The sequence below is a fragment of the Pongo abelii genome, chromosome 5, assembly GCF_028885655.2.
Source record: "Pongo abelii isolate AG06213 chromosome 5, NHGRI_mPonAbe1-v2.0_pri, whole genome shotgun sequence".
NCBI lineage: Eukaryota > Metazoa > Chordata > Mammalia > Primates > Hominidae > Pongo > Pongo abelii.
Window position 1 is genome coordinate 83,929,906 of NC_071990.2, and position 24,640 is coordinate 83,954,545.

General features: G+C 35.8%; 1 protein-coding gene across 1 annotated transcript in view; it reads right to left on the reverse strand.

Moving 5' to 3' along the window:
• The window catches only part of ME1 (malic enzyme 1), a 227,641-nt gene that overhangs the window by 17,782 nt on the left and 185,219 nt on the right, over positions 1-24,640 (reverse strand). The window contains exons 8-10 of the mRNA XM_024248638.3: positions 12,287-12,384; positions 10,448-10,561; positions 592-697 (exon numbers count right to left, since the gene is read on the reverse strand). Of these exons, the coding sequence (XP_024104406.3) occupies positions 592-697; positions 10,448-10,561; positions 12,287-12,384 (318 nt within the window). The remainder of the gene's footprint in view (positions 1-591; positions 698-10,447; positions 10,562-12,286; positions 12,385-24,640) is intronic.

Genomic DNA, 24,640 nt, shown 5'->3' on the forward strand with positions numbered 1-24,640 from the left:
AAAGATTTGTGAGATGTGATCCCTGTCTTCCAGGAGGGTCTTATCTACTGCAGTGTTTCTCAACCTCAGCACTATTGACATTTTAGGCTGGATAATTCCTTGTCGCTGGGGTTGTCCAGTGCACTACAGGATATTTAGTAGAATCCTTCCGCTGCCTCTATCTGCTAGATGTCAGTAGCCCCTCCCTTTACTCCCTTCCAACCCCGCTACCCTAGTTAAGACAACTCAAAGCTTCCAGACATTGCCAAATGTTTCCTGCAGGGCAAAAATCCCTCTTATTTGAGAACCACTGTCTATCTGGAGTAATCAAGCCTAGAAAAGTGCTGAACGTGCCAGGTATTAGCAGGCTGACAGAGTTAGAGGAGGGGGCCATACACTTCAGCTCAGATCTGTAAGAGAAAGACAACAGGACTAACGTTAAAAATCTAGGTCTCTACAGGGTACTGTCGCTTGAGTGAACGTGTAGTTTTTTTAATTCAAAGAGTTAGAATTTCAAAAAGGCTAAATTATACCTCAAAAATTGGTAGTAAAAAAAAAAACAATCAGGTCAAAATAAGGGGCAGGGGAGAAGGGAGAGGAGAAAATGCTTACCTATGAGGGCAGTTGGTTTTATTTCTTGAACAATGGCTTCTAGGTTCTTCATTTCTTCATGTTCATGGGCAAACTTCTCTTTCTCTTGTGTTAAGGAAGCACGTCCCTAAGTAAAGCAAGTAAGAAAAAATTAAGAATCTGCCAAACATGTGCGGGTCAAATACATTTCGGTATATATATTACAAATATTTATGCTTAACATTTTTATGTATGATGTGTTACAGCTATTCTTAAAGTCTCTTCTTCAATTGTCAGAATGTTATTTCATTCATTCGTTCAACAAATATTTATATGTCAATGTTCTAGGCAATGGAGATGTAACAGTGAACAAAACAAAGTCCTTCATTTAATTGATATTAAAAATCCTAATTTTACAGACATGTGAGAACTAGCATTAACAAATGGCAATGCAAAATATAATTTAAATAATTATATTGTTTGCCACACATTGTGTTTCATAGCAGGTCTCAGAATTTGGAGTTGGCTTCAGCTGTAGCCCTACTGATTTATGCTACTGACTAAGAAAAGAATTTGAAGTCATATTTATGCCATTGTTAGATTTTCTCAGTATTTGTTTTATATGTTTTTGTTTTTAATGTTCTGATTATGAATGTGCCATGTGTTATCTAGTAAACATCTAATTATAATATTCTAGCTGCAAATTTTAAAGATTTGACTACATAATGGATTACTGCCTAATTTTATATGGTACTTGATGACTTACAAGTTGTTTTCACATATTTCATTTGATCCCCTCAACAATTCTGAGAAGCAGGACAAGTATAAGTATAGTCATTTTACATATGCGGAAACATGTTCAGAAGTTTTAAGGGACTTGCTCAAGGCAAGAGATTGTACTGGAACTCAAAGCCTTTTCAATATAGCACAGAATCACCCCGGGCAAAAACTTAACAAATAGTATGTCATAGTCTTTGCAAATTGTTAATAATGAAGATAGTACAATTTTCTTGCTTTAAAGGGTTATTATCATTTTATTTCTGTTGCTTTTGTTTGTTTGAGATGAGGTCTCATTTTGTCATGCAAGTTGGAGTGCCATGGATCAGAGGTCACCGCAGCCTTGAACTCCTGGGGTCAAGGGATCCTCCCGCCTAAGCCTCTCTAGTAGCTGGAACTACAGGCGTACACCACCATGCTTGGCTAATTTATCATTTTTTTTTAGAGATGGGGGTCTCGCTATATTGCCCAGGGTTGTCTCGAACTCCTGGCCTCAGGAGTGATCTTTTCGCTTCAGCCTCCTGAGTCACTAGGATTATAGGCGTGAGCCACCATGCCAGGCTCTGTTTTTTTTTTGTTGTTTTGTTTTGTTTTTTAATTTTATTTTGTTTGTCTTTTTTTTTTGAGACAGAGTTTTTGCTCATGTTGCCCAGGCTGGAGCGCAATGGCGCGATCTCGGCTCACCGCAACCTCCGCCTCCTGGGTTAAAGCTATTTTCCTGCCTCAGCCTTCCAAGTAGCTGGGATTACAGGCATGTGCCCAGCTAATTTTATATTTTTAGTAGAGACAGGCTCTGTTTTTAAAAGCAATATACTGAATTACTAAAAAATTTGAAACATATGAACCTCTTTGTGCTTGTCTCCTCATCTGTAAATAAGGATAATAAGAATTTCTACCTCATCAGGTTGTTTGTGGGGTAAATGAAATGTAATACATGTAAAACACTCAGGACTGTACCTGGTTTATAGTAAGAGCTCAATGCTAGTTGTTGTTGCAATTAAAATTTTTGTGAAGAAGAAAAAAATCATAATTCCAGCACTTAAAGTTTTGGTATATTTTCTCCTATTAATAATCTGCTGTAGGCCAGGCGCGGTGGCTCATGCCTGTAATCCCAGCACTTTGGGAGGCTGAGGTGGGCAGATCACGAGGTCAGGAGATCGAGACCATCCTGGCTAACACGGTGAAACCCCGTCTCTACTAAAAAAATACAAAAAATTAGCTGGGCGTGGTGGCAGGAGCCTGTAGTCCCAGCTACTCAGGAGGCTGAGGCAGGAGAATGGCATAAACCCAGGAGGCGGAGCTTGCAGTGAGCCGAGCTCACACCACTGCACTCCAGCCTGGGCAACAGAGAGAGACTCCATCTCAAAAAAATAAAAAATAAAAAAAAGAAATGATTAGCCAGTTTTGAGAATCAGTGTATTAAATGATCTATCATATCCCTACCACATGCGTTTTTAAGAGGTTATGTGCTATGTTTTCAAAAAAGTATACAATAATGAGTCTAAAGAAGAAAAGCTACAGAATAGGATAAATTGGAAGTCACAGCTTTTTTTGCTGACAAGCTGAGATATAATGAAAAATATTTAAATTGCCTAGAATGGGAAACAAATAATTAAAAAGACAGATGAATAATGTATGAAAAGAAAAAGATATATGCTTAATCATAAACATCTTTATTAATCATAGTATACCCACTGGCAGCTCCTAGACACTGAAGCCAGAACTTAGCCAGAAGACATTCCATCTAGTAAGAAGCATAAATTACCCACGGCAACACTTTCAAAGGCTTGATTCCTGGTATGACTTACAAGTGCTGAAAGAATGCTGAAAAAAGTCCAGGAATCACGAAATGGTAATACTAGCAATACTGAAGGTCTTACTTGACAAAACAGAAGAAGCAAAAGACACACATACAAAACGTCTCCCAAGTATGTTCTCTATCATTTTCAAAATTGACTTGATGACCTAGTTTAAAGAAACTACTGGAATGTGACAACCTTTTCTAAATCCGGTATTACTGAGGCAACTACCTATACCTCTGGACTTCTGTTTTCTAGACTAATGGCTTATTTTTCTTTATTTTTCAAAATCTGATTTGGAATAAATATTCGTTATGCCAGTAACTTCAGTTGGTATGGAGATGAGTAGATGTCTTTTCCCTTCATTCTCCCTTTTCAGGATCCCTTGCTGAAATCTTTTTGCCTTCTTTTGGCAAAGTGCATGTGGGCACTTCTTACCTCAGAAATCCCAAATTCTATGATGCATCTTTTCTCTCTCTCTTTTTTTCAAGTCTCTAATTACCTCAAACATATTATGGATAGCTGAAACTTTATTTGTGATATTATTACTTTAATCTCCCCTATCCCTTTATATTGTGATGATTCTTACTATATCGTAGAAGATATAACCAGATTTAATTACTACCTTTTCAAAAGCACATGTTTGTAGTGGACATAGGGAGGAGAATGGGGGCAAAGGTTGCCAAGATTTTGGGCTATTATTCCACAGCCCAGGATAGGAATAAGTAAATCAATTCTAGATTACCAGTGACAAATATTTATTCCTTCCTACATACAGGGACTAGAAAAACTCTTCCACAAGCCCCAGTTGGACTACCTACCCCCAGTTTACTGGCCTGTTTTTGCTGTCATGTCATTAGTTTATCAGAGCTGAACCTGGCCCCTCTTTGGATCTGTAGACAGGGCTTCCTCAGCACATGGTCAGTAGCATTTCACTGCATTTGTTGCAAATCAGGTATGTGCACTTGCTAAAAGAGTCCAGAGCTGTGTTTCATCATCTCAGGACAGATTAAACAAAAATAAATTATGTGACAAAAGTATAGTAAGGGGCATGGAGTGTATTTAATGTAAGATAGTAGGTGGTGAACTCCATCAATATTTAATTTTGTATGTTAAAAATCAATATTCATAATTTTCTAAGACTCATGCATATAATCTTTGGCCTCTGTTCTTTTTAATACCTACATGCATTGATCATACTCTATCTGAAATAAAAAAGAGGGAGAAAACAATCAAGCCAGATACTTTTTACCAGCTTACATAGTCTATTTGGAGTTAGACTTTTTTATTAAACCACAGTGTATGAAATGTATTAACCATCATTCAGGGTGAAGGCAGCCCCAGTCAAAAATTCTGATAAAATAGCAGATAAGCTGTATAGTCTGTAGTTTCAAGCCCTCGACCTAGAGATCATACTTTCAGGAATGAAATAACTATATTGTCAAAACTACCTTTATAACATACAATATACCTTTATTGACCATCTCTTTCTACAGGAGCTAAACATTTAATTATAAATCAGAAAAATACAGTACAGCAAAATTATTTAAAACAAAACAAAATAAAATAAAAATCAAAACAAAATTCAAACCAGTCTATGGCTTCATTCTGGGTTAGATGAAATCGATCCTTCATAATGTCTGTTAATATGCTACTTTTTGTTTTGATGTTCTGTCTTAGCATTAATTTGGTTTATTAGTGAGAATGAAAATATAATATTTATTTAAGACAAAGATTAAACCTGGTTTGTTTTGCGGCTTCTTATCCTCCCTGAAAATGCTCTAAATCTTCACTGCAAAATGCAAATACTAGGCAACATTCCCTTTTCATCCTCTTTTCACTGTCTTTATTCTTACTTTAATTTTTGTTTTGGAAGGTTTTTTAAAACTAAGTGTTAGTTTTACATTAAAATGTATTAATATTAGTTGACAAAATTAATATATAAATTATTTTCCACTATAAAAAACTAAGGCATCTTATGTTTATTACTATAAAGTACAAAGATATTTGAGTATGATCCATAACCAAGTAATTGACTTCAATTAACCTTGGTGATATGGATGAATTATTTACAATATTGGTATTCTATAGAATTAACTCTTTCTACTGCACATATGGATATGGGGTAAATGATGGAAAATGCTTAGCCTGTGACACTGAAAGTTGAAAGAGAAAATACGCTGGAATGATAATTATCTAGCGTGATGATGATATAACTTCAAAGATGAGCTGACTTCACAGTTCATGTTTTAGTTTTTGGCATGGTGTTTTTAAAAAGTGGAGTTTCACCAAGAAAATTTTTTATTTAAAACTTTATAGTATTTTTACATTTTATAAACAATTACGTTACAAGTTAATAAAATTAATAAAATGATTATTATTGGTTCTCAGGAGATATAAAAGTACTAGGAATGAAAGATAAAAAACACAAAAGAATCATGTAAATTTGAAAACAGGATTACACTAATTTACTGGTTATTCTAAGGCTTAGTTCTGCAACAAAAGTCAATATAAGGATTTTGACTGTTTAAAAGCATGAAAGAAAAAGTGAAACTTAATATGTATCTTTTATATTAAATAGTGTACAAGCTATTAAATATATAATAGCCTTTTAAAATGTAATTTTATCTTGGCAAGCAGAATATATGAACTTCTTTATTTTGGCAAGTAAAAGACATGAAGTAAGAGAGACTGACTAGATCTAGCCAACTACTTCACAGTTATTCCAAGTATTATATCCGTGGACTCTGGAATCTCAGCTCAGTAAATATGTGTTAAAATTATTCAAGATGCTAAAATCTATATATTTTGACACAGATTTCAGGTAAAAATGTCATCAGAGACAACAAAATACAACCACATAGACTTCCACTTTTTGGACTTTCGAATATTTTATATCCCTAAGGACAACAATTTGTATAGCTTTCTCCACAGCTCCTACTATTCCTACTATTGACATGATGACCCCGAGATCCCCATCTCCAGCCCGGACACTTATCCTCTGTATCACACTATTGACATGATGACCCCGAGATCCCCATCTCCAGCCCGGACACTTATCCTCTGTATCATACTATTGACATGATGGCCCCGAGATCCCCATCTCCAACCCGGACACTTATCCTCTGTATCAGTCCCGTATCTCCAACCCGGACACTTATCCTCTGTATCACACTATTGACATGATGACCCCGAGATCCCCATCTCCAGCCCGGACACTTATCCTCTGTATCAGTCCCGTATCTCCAACCCGGACACTTATCCTCTGTATCACACTATTGACATGATGACCCCGAGATCCCCATCTCCAACCCGGACACTTATCCTCTGTATCAGTCCCGTATCTCCAACCCGGACACTTATCCTCTGTATCACACTATTGACATGATGACCCCGAGATCCCCATCTCCAGCCCAGACACTTATCCTCTGTATCATACTATTGACATGATGGCCCCGAGATCCCCATCTCCAACCCGGACACTTATCCTCTGTATCAGTCCCGTATCTCCAACCCGGACACTTATCCTCTGTATCACACTATTGACATGATGACCCCGAGATCCCCATCTCCAACCCGGACACTTATCCTCTGTATCAGTCCCGTATCTCCAACCCGGACACTTATCCTCTGTATCACACTATTGACATGATGACCCCGAGATCCCCATCTCCAACCCGGACACTTATCCTCTGTATCATACTATTGACATGATGGCCCCGAGATCCCCATCTCCAACCCGGACACTTATCCTCTGTACCAGTCCCGTATCTCCAACCCGGACACTTATCCTCTGTATCATACTATTGACATGATGGCCCCGAGATCCCCATCTCCAACCCGGACACTTATCCTCTGTACCAGTCCCGTATCTCCAACCCGGACACTTATCCTCTGTATCAGTCCCGTATCTCCAACCCGGACACTTATCCTCTGTATCAGTCCCGTATCTCCAACCCGGACACTTATCCTCTGTATCAGTCCCGTATCTCCAACCCGGACACTTATCCTCTGTACCAGTCCCATATCTCCAACCCGGACACTTATCCTCTGTACCAGTCCCGTATCTCCAACTGCCAATGGGACATCTCTGTCTGAGGTCTCCACAAGCACCTTAAACTTACTATGTGTGAAACTGATCCTGTTACTTCCCTTAAATTGGTCTGTTCTTTATTCCTTACTAGACAGACCCCAAGGAGTCCACCTAGACCCCTTCCTCCACTCTACCCTACTCCTCCTTCCATATTTCATCAGTTACTAAGTATGCCACTTCTATTTCCTAAATACCTACTGAATTAAGTTTCTTTCACTCACCTCCGTGGTTATGCCCCAATTAATTTCTATCTGGATTATTGCAACAGCTTTGTAACTAGTTCTTTTTCTCAGTTTCCTCTCATTGCAATCCATCCTCCACAATGCCATCAGAGTAAAGGAGAGGCAAACCCCCCTGCACGGGTTTCTTTAATTGCTCATCTTCAGGGTTCGGAAAGCTCTTCATCTCTTGTCATCTGCTTCCTTTCTAATATAATCTGTAAATGTCCCTTTTACCAAAGTATTTTATTTTGTACATGCTGGTTCTCCTGTCTGTAAAGTGACTTATTCACTCATTTACTAACAAAATATTTGTTGTCAGGCACGTACTACACATTGTATAGAACTTTGAAGATCTAAAGAGATGAAAGGCATCATCTTTAGCTTCTATCAAGATCTCTCAGTGAACTTGCCATCATATTTCCTTTGTTTCAGTTTTGTATATAGGAAATTTAACATATCTATGGAGACCCTAGATAAACTCCTAACTCTTCCTTTCCAACTTAGCTTAATAGACACCTTGTCTTGATGTCTTCCTCAGTACTCCCATCTTTTTCCTTAGTGCAGTTGGGAGCATCATCTCCTGTGCCCCTTGACACCATGAACATATTTTTATAACACTTTCATATGGTTCTAGTTCTGTAACTCGTGGCTTGAATTTTTCTCACTAGGCTATCAGCTTCCTAAGATCAAGGGCTTCATTGAATCCCCAGAGTCTAGAACAACACCCGATCCATAGGTGGTTTTATTCAACAAACATTCTTATTTCATGGCCACAACTTGTCACATGATGACAGTGTACAAATTTTCATACTTATGCTGATTCTTCAAAGCAATAGCTATTTTTTTTTTTTTTTTTTTGAGATGGAGTCTTGCTCTGTCACCCAGGCTGGAGTGCAGTGGTGCGATCTCGGCTCACTGCAAGCTCCGCCTCCTGGGTTTACACCATTCTCCTGCCTCAGCCTCCCGAGTGGCTGGGACTACAGGCACCCGCCACCACGCCTGGCTAATTTTTTTTGTATTTTTAGTAGAGACGTGCTTTCACCATATTAGCCAGGATGGTCTCAATCTCCTGACCTCGTGATCCACCCGCCTCAGCCTCCCACAGTGCTGGGATTATAGGTGTGAGCCACCATGCCCAGCCAGCAATAGCAATTTTTAAGCCAAGAAATCCATACTGAAAGCCTCTGTCTTTATATATACTTATTTACTACAAAAGTTATGCATGTATTTTTTCTTCATTTAAAGAAAAATATATCTATGTATACTGATTTTAAAAAACAAATATTTTTCTAGCTTTAAAGGAACAGATTACTAAGAATTCAAAATATATAAAAAAAAGACATTAGAAATAATGTTTTAAGGTAATATGCATTTGATATATTTCCTTCTATGACTTTTATATACAACTGTATTTTAAATAAAAAATAATATATACTATGGTATTTGTTTTTTTCACCTAACATTATATTATGAATCCTTTACCATGTCATTTATTGCTCTTTGAAAACAATTTTAAGACTATACAATATACTAATGTGGCTATTCCACAATTCATTTGACAATCATCCTTTATTTAGGTAAGTGTAACATATCACTATTATAATTAATGTGTGATAAACCATATCATTATTGTAAATAATGCTGCAATAACATCCTCATACATAAAATACTGTATACATCTCTATCTCCATGAGATAGATTCTTTGAATGGAAACTAGTGGCTCAAAAGTATTACCTTTTAAAGGCTTTGAATACACATAAACAGCTTTCCAGAAAGTCTGTATGTACACATTCACATTTACTTCTATACTAAATTCCAGAAGACACTGCTTACCATTATTTATTCCTAATCATTCATCTTCACATAGGAAGGGGATTTATATGTACTTTTTTCTAGAAGTTTAAAGAATGATTGATATGCACAGGTGGCACAAGTATTAATAATGGCTTATAACTATATAGCAGTATGGCCACAAACCTAATTTTATTTAGTTCTCAAAATAATACTATGAAGTAGGTACTATTATCGCTATTAAAGATGGAGAAACTCAAGCTCAGGTAAGACAACATTCAAACAAGCTATTTATCAAAGTTTTCTCTCAGGAATTCCCATTCGAACCCTTAAGAATTTGGTTGAGAGAAAGTAGCAGGTTAAGGGTAGCTATTTCATTTCTTTCCTCATTTCTTTCTAGCTAATGTACAATTTGATCACCAACTCTCAATAAAAAGTGATATATCTAGGTGTTTCATCTGTATCAATATCAAATTGCTAAATTTAAAACTAAACTGGCCAAGTGCAGTGGTTCATGCCTGTAAATCCCAGCACTTTGGGAGGCTGAGGCAGGAGGATCACTTGAGCTCAGGAGTTTGAGACCGGCTTGGGAAACATAGTGAAAGCTGTACAATTTTTTTTTTTTTTTTTTTTTAATTAGCTGGATATGGCGGCCTGTGGTCCCAACTGCTCAGGAAGCTGAGGTGGGGTAGGGATCACTTGAAAACAGGAGGTCAAGGCTACAGTGACTATGGTGGCATCACTGCACTCCAGCCTGAGTGACAGAGTGAGACCCTATCTCAAAAACAGAGAGAGAGAGAGAGAGAGACAGAGAAAGAAAGAAAGAAAGGAAGGAAGGAAAGGAAGGAAAGGAAGGAAGGAAGGAAAGAAAAAGAAAGAGAAAGAAAGAAAGAGAGAAAGAAAGGAAGAAAGAAAGAAAGAGAAAGGAAAGAAAGGAAGGAAGGAAAGAAAGAAAACTAAACTAATTCAAATGGACTGTCAATTCAAAGGGGTATAAGGAGCCGACTCACATTGCAGATGGAATCTGTTCCTAAGCCATAGTTTTCTTCTTTATTCAGAAGAGTATCAGTATTACTGTATGACATGATCATTCGTATTTAATGGCTACTCTTTTAATATAGTCTAAAGGGAGGTGGTAGAAACAGAGTTGTCTTTGAGATGGTCATCCAGAATGGCATATTTATCTTTATTCTGGTTAAAAATGACAAATTCTTACCTTAACTATTAATCCTTTTGAATCAACCAGCCATATCTTTTTGATGGCTTTCTCTTTTGGTAAACCTTCTTTTTCCAAGGCCATCACAATCAGGTGTGCAATCCCTAGGGCAGCCTCAGTGATGAAAAGAAAAAAATTTAAAGTTGTTCTACATGATTCAACTTTATTAAAAGTTATGATTTCAACCTTATTAAAGGTTACATTTCACCCCATTTTGTCTTTGTTAGTGGGAATAAAGTATTTTTGTCACATTTAGGTTAAGCCAAATAACAATTATTTACCCTTTTTACTACAACAGAGCCACTATTATGTGGCTTTCTATTTGGCCACAGATAAACTGGTGATATCCTTGATTGTCAGTGTATTTAATCCTGTTAATACAACCAAGATTTGCTCCAAGAAAAAATGCTGAATTCAAAATAATGAACTGGTCAACCTTGCTCATTGAACTGTGTTGTTTATTGTTAGGTTCAAGCTACTCTAATTGAATTTGAAGAAAGAAGCTTGGTCATTTGGATGAGAACTTGACCAATTAGGCAATAGAATGAAACTGATGGAAAAAAAAATCTGTGTTTCCAAGCATCTACTTACTCTTCTAATTTGGATACCAAAAGTGCTGTGAAATTTATTGCAAGATTAAAGGAATCAACTTCCTTGGTATTTGGTAAATTTTATAATTATCTGTGAAATTTCCAATATCTTTTCAGGGACAAACAAGTGCTAGTTTTGAATAATCCAACCATGAATTCTTCTGCCTAGTTGAGTATCAAGAACTGGCCTGTGCCATTCATCAAACCCTTTGAAAATTCAAAGAGGTTTACTAAAGTTAAATACAGCATGTAATAATCCACAAAATAGAGAACTCAAATGTTAATGAGCTGTCATTTAGCCTTGATTTTTATTTCAAAGTGAAAGTGAATTTGCGATTTACATTCTGAATACTTTCACATATTTATATCGTGGCATTTGAATTCTAACTTGACATATTTTGTTTTATCTAAAAACAAGCAAAATGAAAACCAATACAACATAAACAATTATCTACCAGTGTAACATATTGTTTTGTTCATAATCATATTCAATTTGAAAATTTAAAGTTTCTTGAAATATATATATATATATAGCCACAAAATATTTCTCTATTACTTACATTCTATAATTCTAAAGAGATTTTGGCAGTTTTCCCATGAGAAACTCAAACTCAACTAACATTTTAATTTCTATTTTGGGGATGAATTATTATTACAGGAGTCTAGTTTTCTTCTTTCAGATTATTAAATTAAGCAAATAATAACAAGGCATAATTTGGTTTTGCTGCAGTCTCTTCCCAACAATTTAAAATATTTTGGGATTTTGCAGTGAACAGTAATAATATACTACGAATCCCTAATTCAAAATATTTTTTCTTAAAAACACATATGTAGTTACATACATACACACTGAATTGTGAGTCAAATTTTAAAAACTTGTATTTGTAACACTGGAGTATACTAAAAGCCAGTATCAGATAAACCAGCTTAAATACATAAAGGCTTGCATATATACATATACATTGGAAAGTTTTCCTGTATGGCACCTTAGATATGCATAACAAATACCTATGGCAACATTTGATAATATTAAAAATTTAAATCTGTGAAAAATATCTCATTACTTCTGTATTAAATTATCCTATGAATGATTAATATGTCTCAGTACCTAATTTGGGAATCTTCAGTAAAGCCTACAGTTGTAATATACTAAAAATTTGAAAGAATACGTCAAATCTTGAGTTAATGAGCAATTAACATTAATTATATGTTAGTTTAGGAGAACATAAGTATTACACAAGGCAAATACCTCCCCAGCTCCTTGGAACAGTATTGTTTGATCAGACAGTTTGTTCTTGGTTATTCGAAGAGCTGCAAGGAGACCTGCAACTGCAACAGATGCGGTTCCTGAAACAAGTAATAAATATCCTTGAGTAATCCTCAAACAGATCCTGCCAATTTCCAAGCTTTTATTCATATCTTGAAATAATCATAAAACAGGTTAACTGGTACAGAAGAGAAACCTGTGATTGTCTTATCCCATGCTTGCATATGTGGTAAAATTCCCAGGCTACTGACATCAATAATTTAAGATAGCAGCTTACTACTATTCTTGAATACTTCCCTAAAAGAAGATTCTGTGACTTATCTTAGTGACATAATCAATGAAAGGATGGCATTTGGAGTCCTCAGATTCTAGCTCAACAACCCACTGACTAGCTGAAAGAATTTAGAGAAATTATTGTGTAATCAAATAGATAGTTTCCTCATATGTAAAGTAGTTTTACTTTATGATATAAAAGGGTAATAAGTGCTATTAGATTCTTCTGTCTAATTACTCTTGGGGTTTTGAAATCTATTAATGATCCCCTTCACACAAAGAAGGCTTCACACAAAGAAACTCTTCTTCACACAAAGAAACTCTTAATGTAAGAGTTTCAGAACCTCAGACAGGAGGACACAAATAGTAAATTCTTGCTGATGATGGTATTGGTGCTCATGATATTTTTGATACATTTGGAATTTAATGTTAATAGCAACTAAAATCTAATTATATTGTATTATTTAATAGACTTTTTACCTATGAAAATCACTGGTGGATCCCAAAGGTACTAGAGAAAACGAATGCAAAATTTCTTTAAGATAAAAATTGTGTTTTCCTCATCATGTCTCATAGGCATAAAAACTTCACCAGTTCCAATCATATTACTTTACCATATAAGCGTTCACAGATCACAAAGAAGTTCTCTTGCTTTTGAGTGTAATTACACAGCTCAACTTCTTTATGGCTAATAAAGCAGCAGCTTCTTGCAGCATTTTCTAGCTGTATCTACACTTTACTCCTCTAACGTAACATTCTACCTATAATGTTTCCTACATCACTCAGCTGGGTAGTAAAGCCTAGCTAAACATTAAATACCCTCATTTAACATTATGGTTAAAACAAAGATTAGACTAGGTTTGAAAATGACACAACGATGAAGCGTTATGTATGTCAAGTATCAAAGGTAATCAACATTTCACAATCAGTAAATTTGTTCTATTCAATCTTTTAGTTTCTTTCTTGTGTAATTAGGTAGCCATAAATAAGAACACAATAAATAATAATTGTTGAAGGCCTGTTAGTCCCATAAGTGTCTTTTATTTAGGATCACAATGTGTACTACAAAAATAAAATGCATGCAATTTAGAGTCACTATTGCAATAATTATGAACTGTGCTAAGTCATATATTATGAAAAAGCCACTCTTCTATACATTACTTAAGGTGAAAATCTGTGCAAAAAACATGGCTAGTATATGTAGAGAATGCATCATGACATGATTAGAATGATATTTTCCCCATGCAAGATATATTCACTAGAGTCATTAAACAGATGAAAGAGAATTTAAACTAGAAAGAGAGGTATAGATATCCACTTACTAAATAAAAAGTTATTCAGAAATAGTAGCTCAAGCTATCTCTCTCTTGGGTTCTTTTGAAGTAAACTGGCCAGAAGTTTGGATCTGGGGAACTCTAAGCTCCCTTCCAACTCCGAGATTATATGATTTTAAGGATTTCTATAAGATTTAACCAGTTGAAGCATCAAAGTTGAAGTATCATCAGCAATCACTGTATTTGTATTACTATTTTTATTTACATCGAATTGGACATTTACGGTCAGATAGACACAAAATATTCTAAAATATCCTATTTGGTACCTTATTTTCATATGGTTATGCTAGATCACTCAAAACTCAAAATGTGTTAAGTTCACACATTATATTTAAAGATATATTTCATAATATTTCCTGAGAACACAATGAAAACACTAATCTTCCATTTATAGAATTAATTAATAAAATCAGAAATATTTTTAGCACTATCAAAAATTTAACTTGAACATGATTCTTGTACACGGCCTGGTACTACCTTGATTTAAACTTCATTGCAGAGAAGGGAATACATGTAGAAAACTGAAATTTTATGAAACTGTAAATTTTTACAATAAATTATTCCATAATAACTTTTACTTTAAGATTTAAAACTAAGCTTTTTATAAGTCAGACAGAACTCGTGCTTAGGTTTATCTTCATACTATCAGTTTTTATATTTATTTTTTTTTTTTATTTTGAGTCAGTGTCTCACTCTGTCACCCCTGCTGGAGTGCAGTGGCGCGATCTTGGCTCACTGCAGCTTCCACCTCCCAGGTTCAAGTGATTCTTCTGCCTCAGCCTCCCAAGTAGCTAGGATTACAGGCACCCACCATCATGCCTGGCTAATTTTTGTATTTTTAGTAGAGACAGCGTTTTGCCATGTTGGACAGACTGGTCTCACACCCCTGACCTCAGGTGATCTGCCCGCCTCAGCCTCCCAAAGTGCCGGGATTACAGGCGTGAGCCACTGCACCCTGCCTGTACTATCAGTTTTAAAGAGGACTTAACACTGTTAGCAAGATACTAAACAGATTGAATCTTTCTTAACATTTTAGAAACTTATGACTCTAACATAAACATAAACATAACAACATATGGTTGTTAAATAAAAGTCTCACCTTTTATCAAAGAATAGCCTCTACTAATGCAATAATTTGTTAAATCTGGATAAAATTGCCATATATATTTTAATAAGGCAGATCAATATGTAATCAAATAATTACAATCCTCATGTGCTACTAAATAGATTGGGTAAAATACAAGAACTAGAAATAGCAGGAGGAGGGGTGAATTTATCTAGGCAAAGGTCAAGGCATTTAGAGTGCATACTTCCTGAACACAGTATTGAAAGATTAATGTAAGAGTTTCAGAACCTCAGACAGGAGGACACAATGAGTAGGAAAAGCATATGCAAAGACATGGAGGCAGGGATGACTCCCTGTTAAAAATGGAAGTTGAACACACAATTAGTATTCCTTTCCCCAACAAACTCTACTAAAACAATAGAAAACTGCTTTTTCGAAAAGAAAAAAATTAAAAAGACTAAGAGAAAAGGGTAGCAACAACATTTTAGAAGCTGACAGGCTTCTAAATGAGCAAATGGCAACTGACTTAGCAGACTTGAGAAAGCTGAATTTTTGGCCAGCAGTGGGGAATAAGTGACCAGACTGATACAGCAAAACTCTCAAAAACCCAGGTATAGGAGGCACCAAGTGCCTCTGGAAGTGGGGATAAAGGACAGGGTGAAAACAGGAAGCTGGTAAAAAATCTGTTAAGAAGGCTAGGGTGCAGAGGTTTATGTCCTGTAACCTCAGGACTTTGGGAGGCCAAGGCAGGAGGATTGCTTGAACCCAGGGGTTTGAGACAAGCCTGGGCAACACAGAGATACCCATCTCTACCCCCCAAAAAATGTTTTTTAAAATTAGCTGGGTGTGATGGTACATGCCTGTATTCCTAGCTACTTGGAAGGCTGAGGCAGTAGGATCACTTGAACCCAGGAGTTTGAGGCTGCAGTGAGCTATGACTGCTCTGCTACACTCCGGTCCAGCCTGGGCAATAGAGAGAGATACTGTCTCAAAATTAAATATATATATTTAATTACATATAATATACAATTATTATATTATATGTAATTATATAAAATATTATTGTATTATATTTATATATTTATATATTATATAATTATATTATATTTATATTTTTTATATAATCTATTATAATTATATTATATTTATATAATCTATTATATAATTATATTATATTTATATATAATATATAATATCTATATAATTATATAATATAATTATATATATAATTAACTCTCTCTATATGTGTGTGTGTGTGTGTATATATATATATCAGTTAAAACCCAGATCTGCTTCCCTCTCCTTCTAGAAGATAGTCAACTTCCCCACACTCTGGAAGTTTGAAAGAAAACTTGACGCTCATTTTCTGGAAAGGGTCATTGGAGTATAAGACACCAGGCATAATTGGGGGCAAGGGTGCCATACTAGAAACAAGCTTAATTGAAAGTTTACATACTTAATACAGAGACCCTTCAATCTTCTCCTACTTAAAGAGCACTGGCAGAAAGGTAGTATCAGGAGCGAGATTGGAAAAATCTTTTGTGTGGAATCTCAGCAGTGTTAGAGAAGCAATCCAAAGAGACTGAAAAGGAAGATTACCTAAGGAAATGGCCCATACAAGTCACCTTACAGTAAAGACTCAGAATACAACCTCCAACTGTATACCCAGCCTTCTAAAATATAAAAGGAGAGAGAACATAAAACACATGTGAAACTGTGTGCAGTGTTGCTGAAGCAAACACAACTTACTAGAATGCAAAGTGATATGAGGCTAGAGAAGTTTTGGGGTCAGATCATGTAGGGCCTTCTACTATACACTAATAGTACCTATAGGTATATATGGGTATATATAATTATAATATTTTATAGGTAGCAGATGGTGTTGAAAGATTTTAAATTCAGAGAATAGTGGTGGGTGATGGTTTTGAGAAATTTGAGGCTGGGGGTATGCAAACAAATTAGGAGGTTCAATTTTGAGCTTTTGCACAAAGCTTGTGCTTTCTGTCATGTGTTATTCTGGTGGCAGTATCAAGAAATAGTTACATATAATCTGGGTCACAGATATTTAGAATTTAAAAACATGTAGTTGTATTGAGGTCATGTGGAATGATAACATTATTCAGCGTGAGTGGCTAAAGGAGAGAACCTAAATGAACATGAACATTTAAGGAACAGAGGGCAGAAAAATGTGTTATAACACATTTTTGTTATAACACACATTGACAGAGAAAAAATGATCAAAGAGGTAAAAGAGCATATACTTACCTGAAAACAGAGAGAAGTAATGACAAAGAACAAAGGTCAATCAAGAAAGAAAATCAAAGATTGCTATTGGATCTTGCAATTACATCACCTGTGACCTATCAAAGAGCCATTTTTAGTGGCATGCATGTTAGGGCTGAAGATGGACGGCAGTATTCTGAGGAAGAAATAAAAGGTGAAGAACAGGGAGAGCAGGTGTGGAACACTCCTTAGAGAAGCTTAGATAAGAAAAGGAAGAATGGGGTGAAGATGGAGATGGGGTGGGAGGGAAACAAGGTTGAGGCAAATATCTTATTTTTATGTTTTTAAGGGAAGAGGGACATTGGCTGATGGAGGGAAGAAAACAGAAGTGAGGCAATAAATTTAAGACTTAAAGCAATTTAAATATGGTCTATGGTCATAGACTAAAGGGAAGAAGGCAATAGAGAGAAAGAGGTTGAAGTTACAGGAAAAGAAGCCATCTTTTAACCATGAACATCTTTCCCAAAGTGGTGGGGTGTCATTATTAGTGAGGCAAAATAATTTTTTTTTTGAGACAGAGTTTCGCTCTTGTTGCCCATGCTGGAGTGCAATGGCATGATCTTGGCTCACCTCAACCTCTGCCCCCCAGGTTCAAGCGATTCTCCTGCCACAGTGTCCTGAATAGCTAGGATTACAGGCATGCACCACCATGCTCGGCTAATTTTTTTTGCATTTCTAGTAGAGACGGGGTTTCTCCATGTTGGTCAGCCTGGTCTTGAACTCCTGACCTTAGGTGATCCACCTGCCTTGGCCTCCCAAAGTGCTGGGATTACAGGCGTGAGCCACTGTGCCTGGTCGAGGCAAAGTAATATTTTAAAATTGTTCTATGTTACATTCTTTTGTAATAAAAATATTTAACAAAATATTCTTACATTCTAAATCATGCGCTTTTTCTGATAAGTATTTGACAAAACACATTTTAATAAGATAGTCTAAAATTTTTTTTGCATCTTAATATAAAGAAATCTTATAGGATCTACATATAAATATAGGATCTACACATAAAAATGTTTCAGAATATTAATTGTAAGTCTTAAATGAGTATTAACTCAGAAAAATCTATGAGTAAGAGAAAGAAATATAGTCAGAATGCTATTTTCTTTCTTTCTTTGTATAACTTGTCTGCTACGATCAGTTATGTCTAGTATTTTGTCAAATAAGTGGTGATATAACGAAGAATGTCATTGATATGAGATGATGGCAAATTCCAAATTACAACATAAACAACAATACCACTTTGGAAAGAATACTAATGGAAGTAAAAAGCTTTGGTACTAAGTTATCTTGCTAATGAAAGATTATATATTAGGTATTTTTGATATTATGACTCAACAATTGTGCCATGTTTGATCTTTTTGCAGTTGAAATAGTTATTCATAAATACATGCTCATTGTGGTAAATGCATTAAACAGTTAAAATCCAGATAAAGACAAAAAAAGTCACCTGTAATCCCACTGTGTAGCTGTAACCACTTTCAACATTCTGATGTATAGTCTTAACAAATTTTTGTCTCATACTGATATGCGTATATTCAAAAAATTTTAATTTATAAAAAATACCTCATTCCATACTTACTATTTTAACATGCTTTTTATCTCTTAAAAATATCTTGTGAATACCCAACCATGTCTATAATATATTTTAAAATATTATTTTGTACAGTTATAATATTCCTTACTATGGTTATATGGTAATTCATTTAACCAAACCTCTATTTTTAGATATTTAGAGGATTCTGATTTTTTGCTATTAAAAATAGCATTGCAATACTTTGTATATTTAATTTGCACATCATTATTTCTTCAGGATAAACTTGTACAAAAGAATTGTATCAGGTAAAGATCTGCATGTTCTTAGGTTTTTGACACAAACTGGCTCCCCAAAAGTTGTATCAGTCTATACTTCTACCATCAATGTATGCAAGTGCTCATTTTCTAAAAGCATCATTAACAGTTGGGTTTATAACAAAAATCTTTGCTAGCTTGATAGAGAAAATCAGTTTCTCACTTGCTGTTTCATAAATTTTTAAAAACTTAATAGTAAGGCTAAACTCCAAAAATATGTTTACTGGCCATGGTATCCTTTTGTGAATATCTGTTCTACCATGTCTGATTTTGATCTTTTCAATTATCAAAGCATTCAGTATAAGATTTCACTATATTTACAAAAATGTAGCCTAATATATTAAATGTATTTTTTAAAATACTAACAAGTCAAACTAGTTTATTATGGCAAGAATTTCTATGTGCAATATTTAGAGTGTCATGTTACAGAGTAGCCATTCCAGAGGCTACTATGAGAAGAAAAATTTCTTTTTCTAGCTTATTTTAAACAACTAGAGGTTGAAACCTTATTCTTTTCAGTCTGAATTTGCTGAATTCTGTTTGTCTTCAGATTATATAATTATGTGGCCAATTTCTTAATAGATTCAATTTGTGCATTTTTTCCAGTTTAAAATAATTTATAATGAGAACGCATTCATGTCTAAAATACATTTTGAACCAAAATCCATATTATTTAAGGTTATTTTAGATAACTAACTTAGTAGAATTCTAAGTATATACAATTTTAATCAAATACTTTTCATAAATCATATCTTTAAATAACACATCTGTTAAAAAAAAAAAAAAAGAAAAGAGTCCACCCAAGGGTCCAGTGTAAACACATTTATTTACATGGTAAGGCTGTAATGGTTAGATAATCATTTTTGTTGGCACTGGAATGCAATTTCTGTGCCTGCAGAGAGGAAAGTATTACATCTGTGGGCATAATGGTAAGAATATAAGGTTAAAAAGGTAAAAAGGAACCATACGGAGAAACTGTGTCATAAGGGCACAATTTTGCATGACGTGCACAAAATGGTTTGGTCATTTCTAGTCAGAACCCCAATAACTTGCCAAAGGTTTTCTCTAGTCAGAGATTAGACATATTTTTCTCAAACCTATCTTTTCATTTCCTAAGGCAGTAATACTTTAAAATTCCTATATGGAAATAAATAGACTATATATGTGCAGATTATATTTTTGGTTGAATTAGTCGTGAAAAACTAGTTATTTAATGCCTCCATTGTGGTGACCTGCTTGGGGGGCATATTCTGCTGTGGATCCTCAGGGCTCCTTCATGCACTGCTCTTGACCTAGGCTTGGCTCTTGCTTCTGATATCCTGTGCTCCAGCCTTTAATTCTGATGTACCCCAGAGCCTGACCTCTAAATTCCTGGCCTTGATGGATAGAAATCCTGACCCTAATTGCTTGTTTTGTTTGATAATTTGAATTTAGCATTCGTTTTCTTAAACTGAATCCTATTAACTCTGCATGATAATTTGAAATTATTTAATACTGGTCTTTAACTTTGTATGGACATTTACATGATACCCACAAAATCAGAAGATACACAATATTAAAGGAATTCTGTAGTTTTGTTCAACAGTTTACTGGTGGCTGTTTTAGAGAACACTGCAAAATGAATTGACAAGTGACTTAAAAACACTGGCCTACAAAGCATGTGTTTGTAGCACCAAAGGCACTTTATCACTATTATACATGGTATCTTCAAGTTAGTATGCAATACTGATACGGTTTGGCTCTGTGTCCCCACCCAAATCTCATCTCGAGTTGTAATCTCCACATGTTGAGGGAGGGACCTGTAGTTCCCACGTGTCGAGGGAGGGAGGTGATTGGATCATGGGGGAGGTTTCACCCATGCTGTTCTTGTGATAGTGAGTGAGTTCTCACGAGACCTAATGGTTTTATAAGTGTTTGGAAGTTCTTCCTTCTTTCATCTCTCTCCTGTTGCCTTGTGAAGAAGGTGCTTGCTTCCCCTTTGCCTTCTATGATGATTGTAAGTTTCCTGAGGCCTCCTCAGCCATGAGAAAGTGTGAGTCAATTAAACCTCTTTCCTTTATAGAAATTACCCAGTCTCAGGAAAGTTCTCTGTAGCAGTGTGAAAATAGACTAATGCAAATAATATTAAAATCAGGCTATCTTTCTATAGCTCACAATTCTTAACACCTGGAAATTTCCAGATTATTCCATTTCTGAAATCCTATATTCGCTTTTCATGAATACTCAAAAAGAAATTTAATATAAAAAAGAATAAAACACAGTTTACTTAACTTAGGCATCTGTGTCATGAAAATTGGCACTGAAGGAACAATGTAATTAACATCACAAAGAATTTGGGGAAAAGAAAGATTTGACCAATTACTTTCATGTATCTCAAAAGAAATAAAGACTCAGGATTTTTAAAGCTGTTAAATGTATATAGCTGCCATACTAAATACTTAAGCATGGTGAATTTTAAAAATTATTATATATATACTTTTTTTATTTTTTCTTTTTTTTGAGATGGAGTCTTACTCTGTTGCCCAGGCTAGAGTGCATGGCATGATCTCAGCTCGCTGAAACCTCCACCACCCGGGTTCAAGGGCCTCCCGAGTAGCTGGGACTACGGGTATGTGCCACCATGCCGGGCTAATTTTTGTATTTTTAGTAGAGATGGGGCTTCACCACATTGGCCAGGCTGGTCTCGAACTCCTGACTTCGTGATCTGCCTGCCTTGGTCTCCCAAAGTGCTGGGATTACAGGTGTGAGCCACTGTGCCTGGCCTAAAAATTATTATTTATAAAGTACCTTTCAGTTTATAGGGTATTTCTACAAATAATTATTTTGTCCTCAATGTAAACTCCATGAGAGAAACATTATCATCCCCATTTTACATTTAAACTTTCTTTGATCACCGCATTTCCAGTAGCATTCACCTTTATTCCACTTCGACCGACTTCCTTCTAAATTTCATCTTGTGCTTGCCATCACTCAGAACCAATCCGTGAAAGTACTATATTAGAATACTTTACTCGTGGTCTACAGTCTCCTATCTTCCCAGGCCTCTAATTCAATCATCCTTATTATTCCCATTCTTCAACCCCATTGGAATGTCTAGGCATTTCCCCCATCTAACAGTCTTTTTATCTTCACTTTCTTCCCTATCCAGCTTAGTGTCACGGTCATCATTTTAACCTTAGCTTTTATCTCATTGTCCTTTCTTTGCACAAACACAATAAAATATCTAACATAGATGAATCCAGCTGTTCATTGTGGCCTTGCCTATTCCTGAACTGCTGAACTCAAGCTGCTCAGCCAGCATCATGATACATTTACAGTGTTAATTTCAGCTGAATCTTCAATGTCCGCTGACTGAATCCTTTTATGTTTCATAGTCCGTTGGCTCTCTAGTTCTCTACAATAGTTCTTTCAGATCTGTTTTTTTTTTTATTTTCCTCAAACTTCCAATCCTGTTATTTCAAAGAAAAATTGGAGGCTATTACATATATTTTTTGTTTTGCTCAAACTTCTGATCTATTGTTTCAAATTAAAAAATAGAAGCTGTTATGTAACTTTCTGCCATAGGTAAGAAATTAAACACAGAGAGGTTATGTAAATTGGTCAAAGTCCGTAGCTAGTAAAGGGCAAAGCAAATCAGTGTGACTCTATAGTCCATGCTCTTAACATCTGCATTTAAGAGTGTCTCTCACTTTATCCATCTCAGTTACTGCCCTGCCATTCTTCTAGTTCTTCAAGGCAAAAGCCTAGGCTCCATCTTTGGCTCCTTCCTCACCTTCACTATCAACAACTAGTTACCTGTCTACTTCTAACTTCACTGGCACTTTCTTAGAGCAAGATGCCACCATCATAGATTTCATCAACAGCCTTCAAATGTGCTCCAATTCAATCCTGTTCTCTAGACTGAAGACAGTGTGAATAATCTTTCCAAATGCAAACCTACCCGAGCCAACCTACCAACTCCTTAGTTCAACGCTCACCAACTCCTTCATGTTTAATTCTTTAGACCAAAGGTTGGCAAACTGTTTTCATAGAAGGCAATATAGTAAATATTTTAGGGCTTGTGTGCCATTCAGTGTCTATCCCAGACTTAATTCTGCTATTATGGCATGAAAGCCACTGTAAACAATATATAAACAAGTGGGCATGGCTTTGTTGCAATAACTTTACAAAAACAGGCAGTGGCTAGATTTGGCTCACAGGCTGTACTTTGCCAACCCCTGCTTTAGACATATTACATTGATTCGTTCCACTAACATTAAATACTTTCTGTGGGCTTGGGACTATGTTAATGACAAGTTAATGATACAGTGATGAACAAAATAGCCATGTTCTCTGCCTTCACAGAGCTTAAAATTTAGTTGGAATGGAGATACTATTTTTTTTAATTGCATAAATAGGTCAGGCATGGTGGCTTATGCCTGTAATCCCACCACTTTGGGAGGCTGAGGCGGGCAGATCACTTGCGTTCAGGAGCTCGAGACCAGCCTGGCCAATGTGGCAAAAACCCATCTCTACTAAAAATACAAAAATTAGCCGGGCTCAGTGACATGCACCTATAATCCCAGCTACTCAGGAGGCTGAGGCAAGAGAATCACTGGAATCCAGGAGCAGAGGTTGCAGTGAGCCAAGATTGCACCACTGCACTCCAGCCCGGGCAATAGAGCAAGACTCTGTCTCAAAAAAAAAAAAAAATTGCATAAATATATAAAAATGCTACTATGATAAGGAAAAAAGAAAAATAATTAGTGCTATGGCAACCTATGAGGTGGAATTGACCCAGACCCAGAAATTCAGAAGGGTTTACTGATGAATGTCATAATTGAGATGAGATTTGAAGAGGGGAAGAAAGGGTATTCTAGGATGAGAGATCAACATTTGGCTAGATCCTTAAATAAGAAGAAACCTGGCTCATTTCAGGACCTGAGAAAGGAAGTGTGGCTAGAATGGGTGAAGAGAGAAACAGGGGTCAGACCATGCATTTTGGGCTACATTCAGGATTTTCATCTTATCCTAAGTACAATGAAAATCCATCAAATTATTTTGAGGAAGAAATAATAAGATCAGATTTCTATAGGAAAAAGAAAACTATCTCTGTTCACCACAAAAGCCTCAGCACTTAGCTCTACATCTGACAAATTGTAGAGATATTACGCAGAAAACATATAAGAAGGGGAAGCAAGAGTAAATGTGGATAGATTACTTACATGATAGTAATTTACACTGGGGTGATGAGGAGAAATCTATGAAAAACACAGATTTTGATGATAGGAAATGAGAAAGGTTTAGTGATAGACTGTATTTGGTGGGAAAGCTGAAGAGCGAGCTATCAGCAATTCACTGAAAAGGAGAACACTGGAAGAAGGTCAGGTTTGGTGGGGAAATAAGAGTTTGATTTGGGAGTAGGTTAAGTATGAGATAATTTTGAGATATACAGCAGGAGTTTCGTTGTTGTTGTTGTTGTTGTTTGAGACAGGGCCTGGCTCTGTCACACAGGCTGGAGTGCAGTGGCATGATCATGGCTTACTGCAGCTTTGA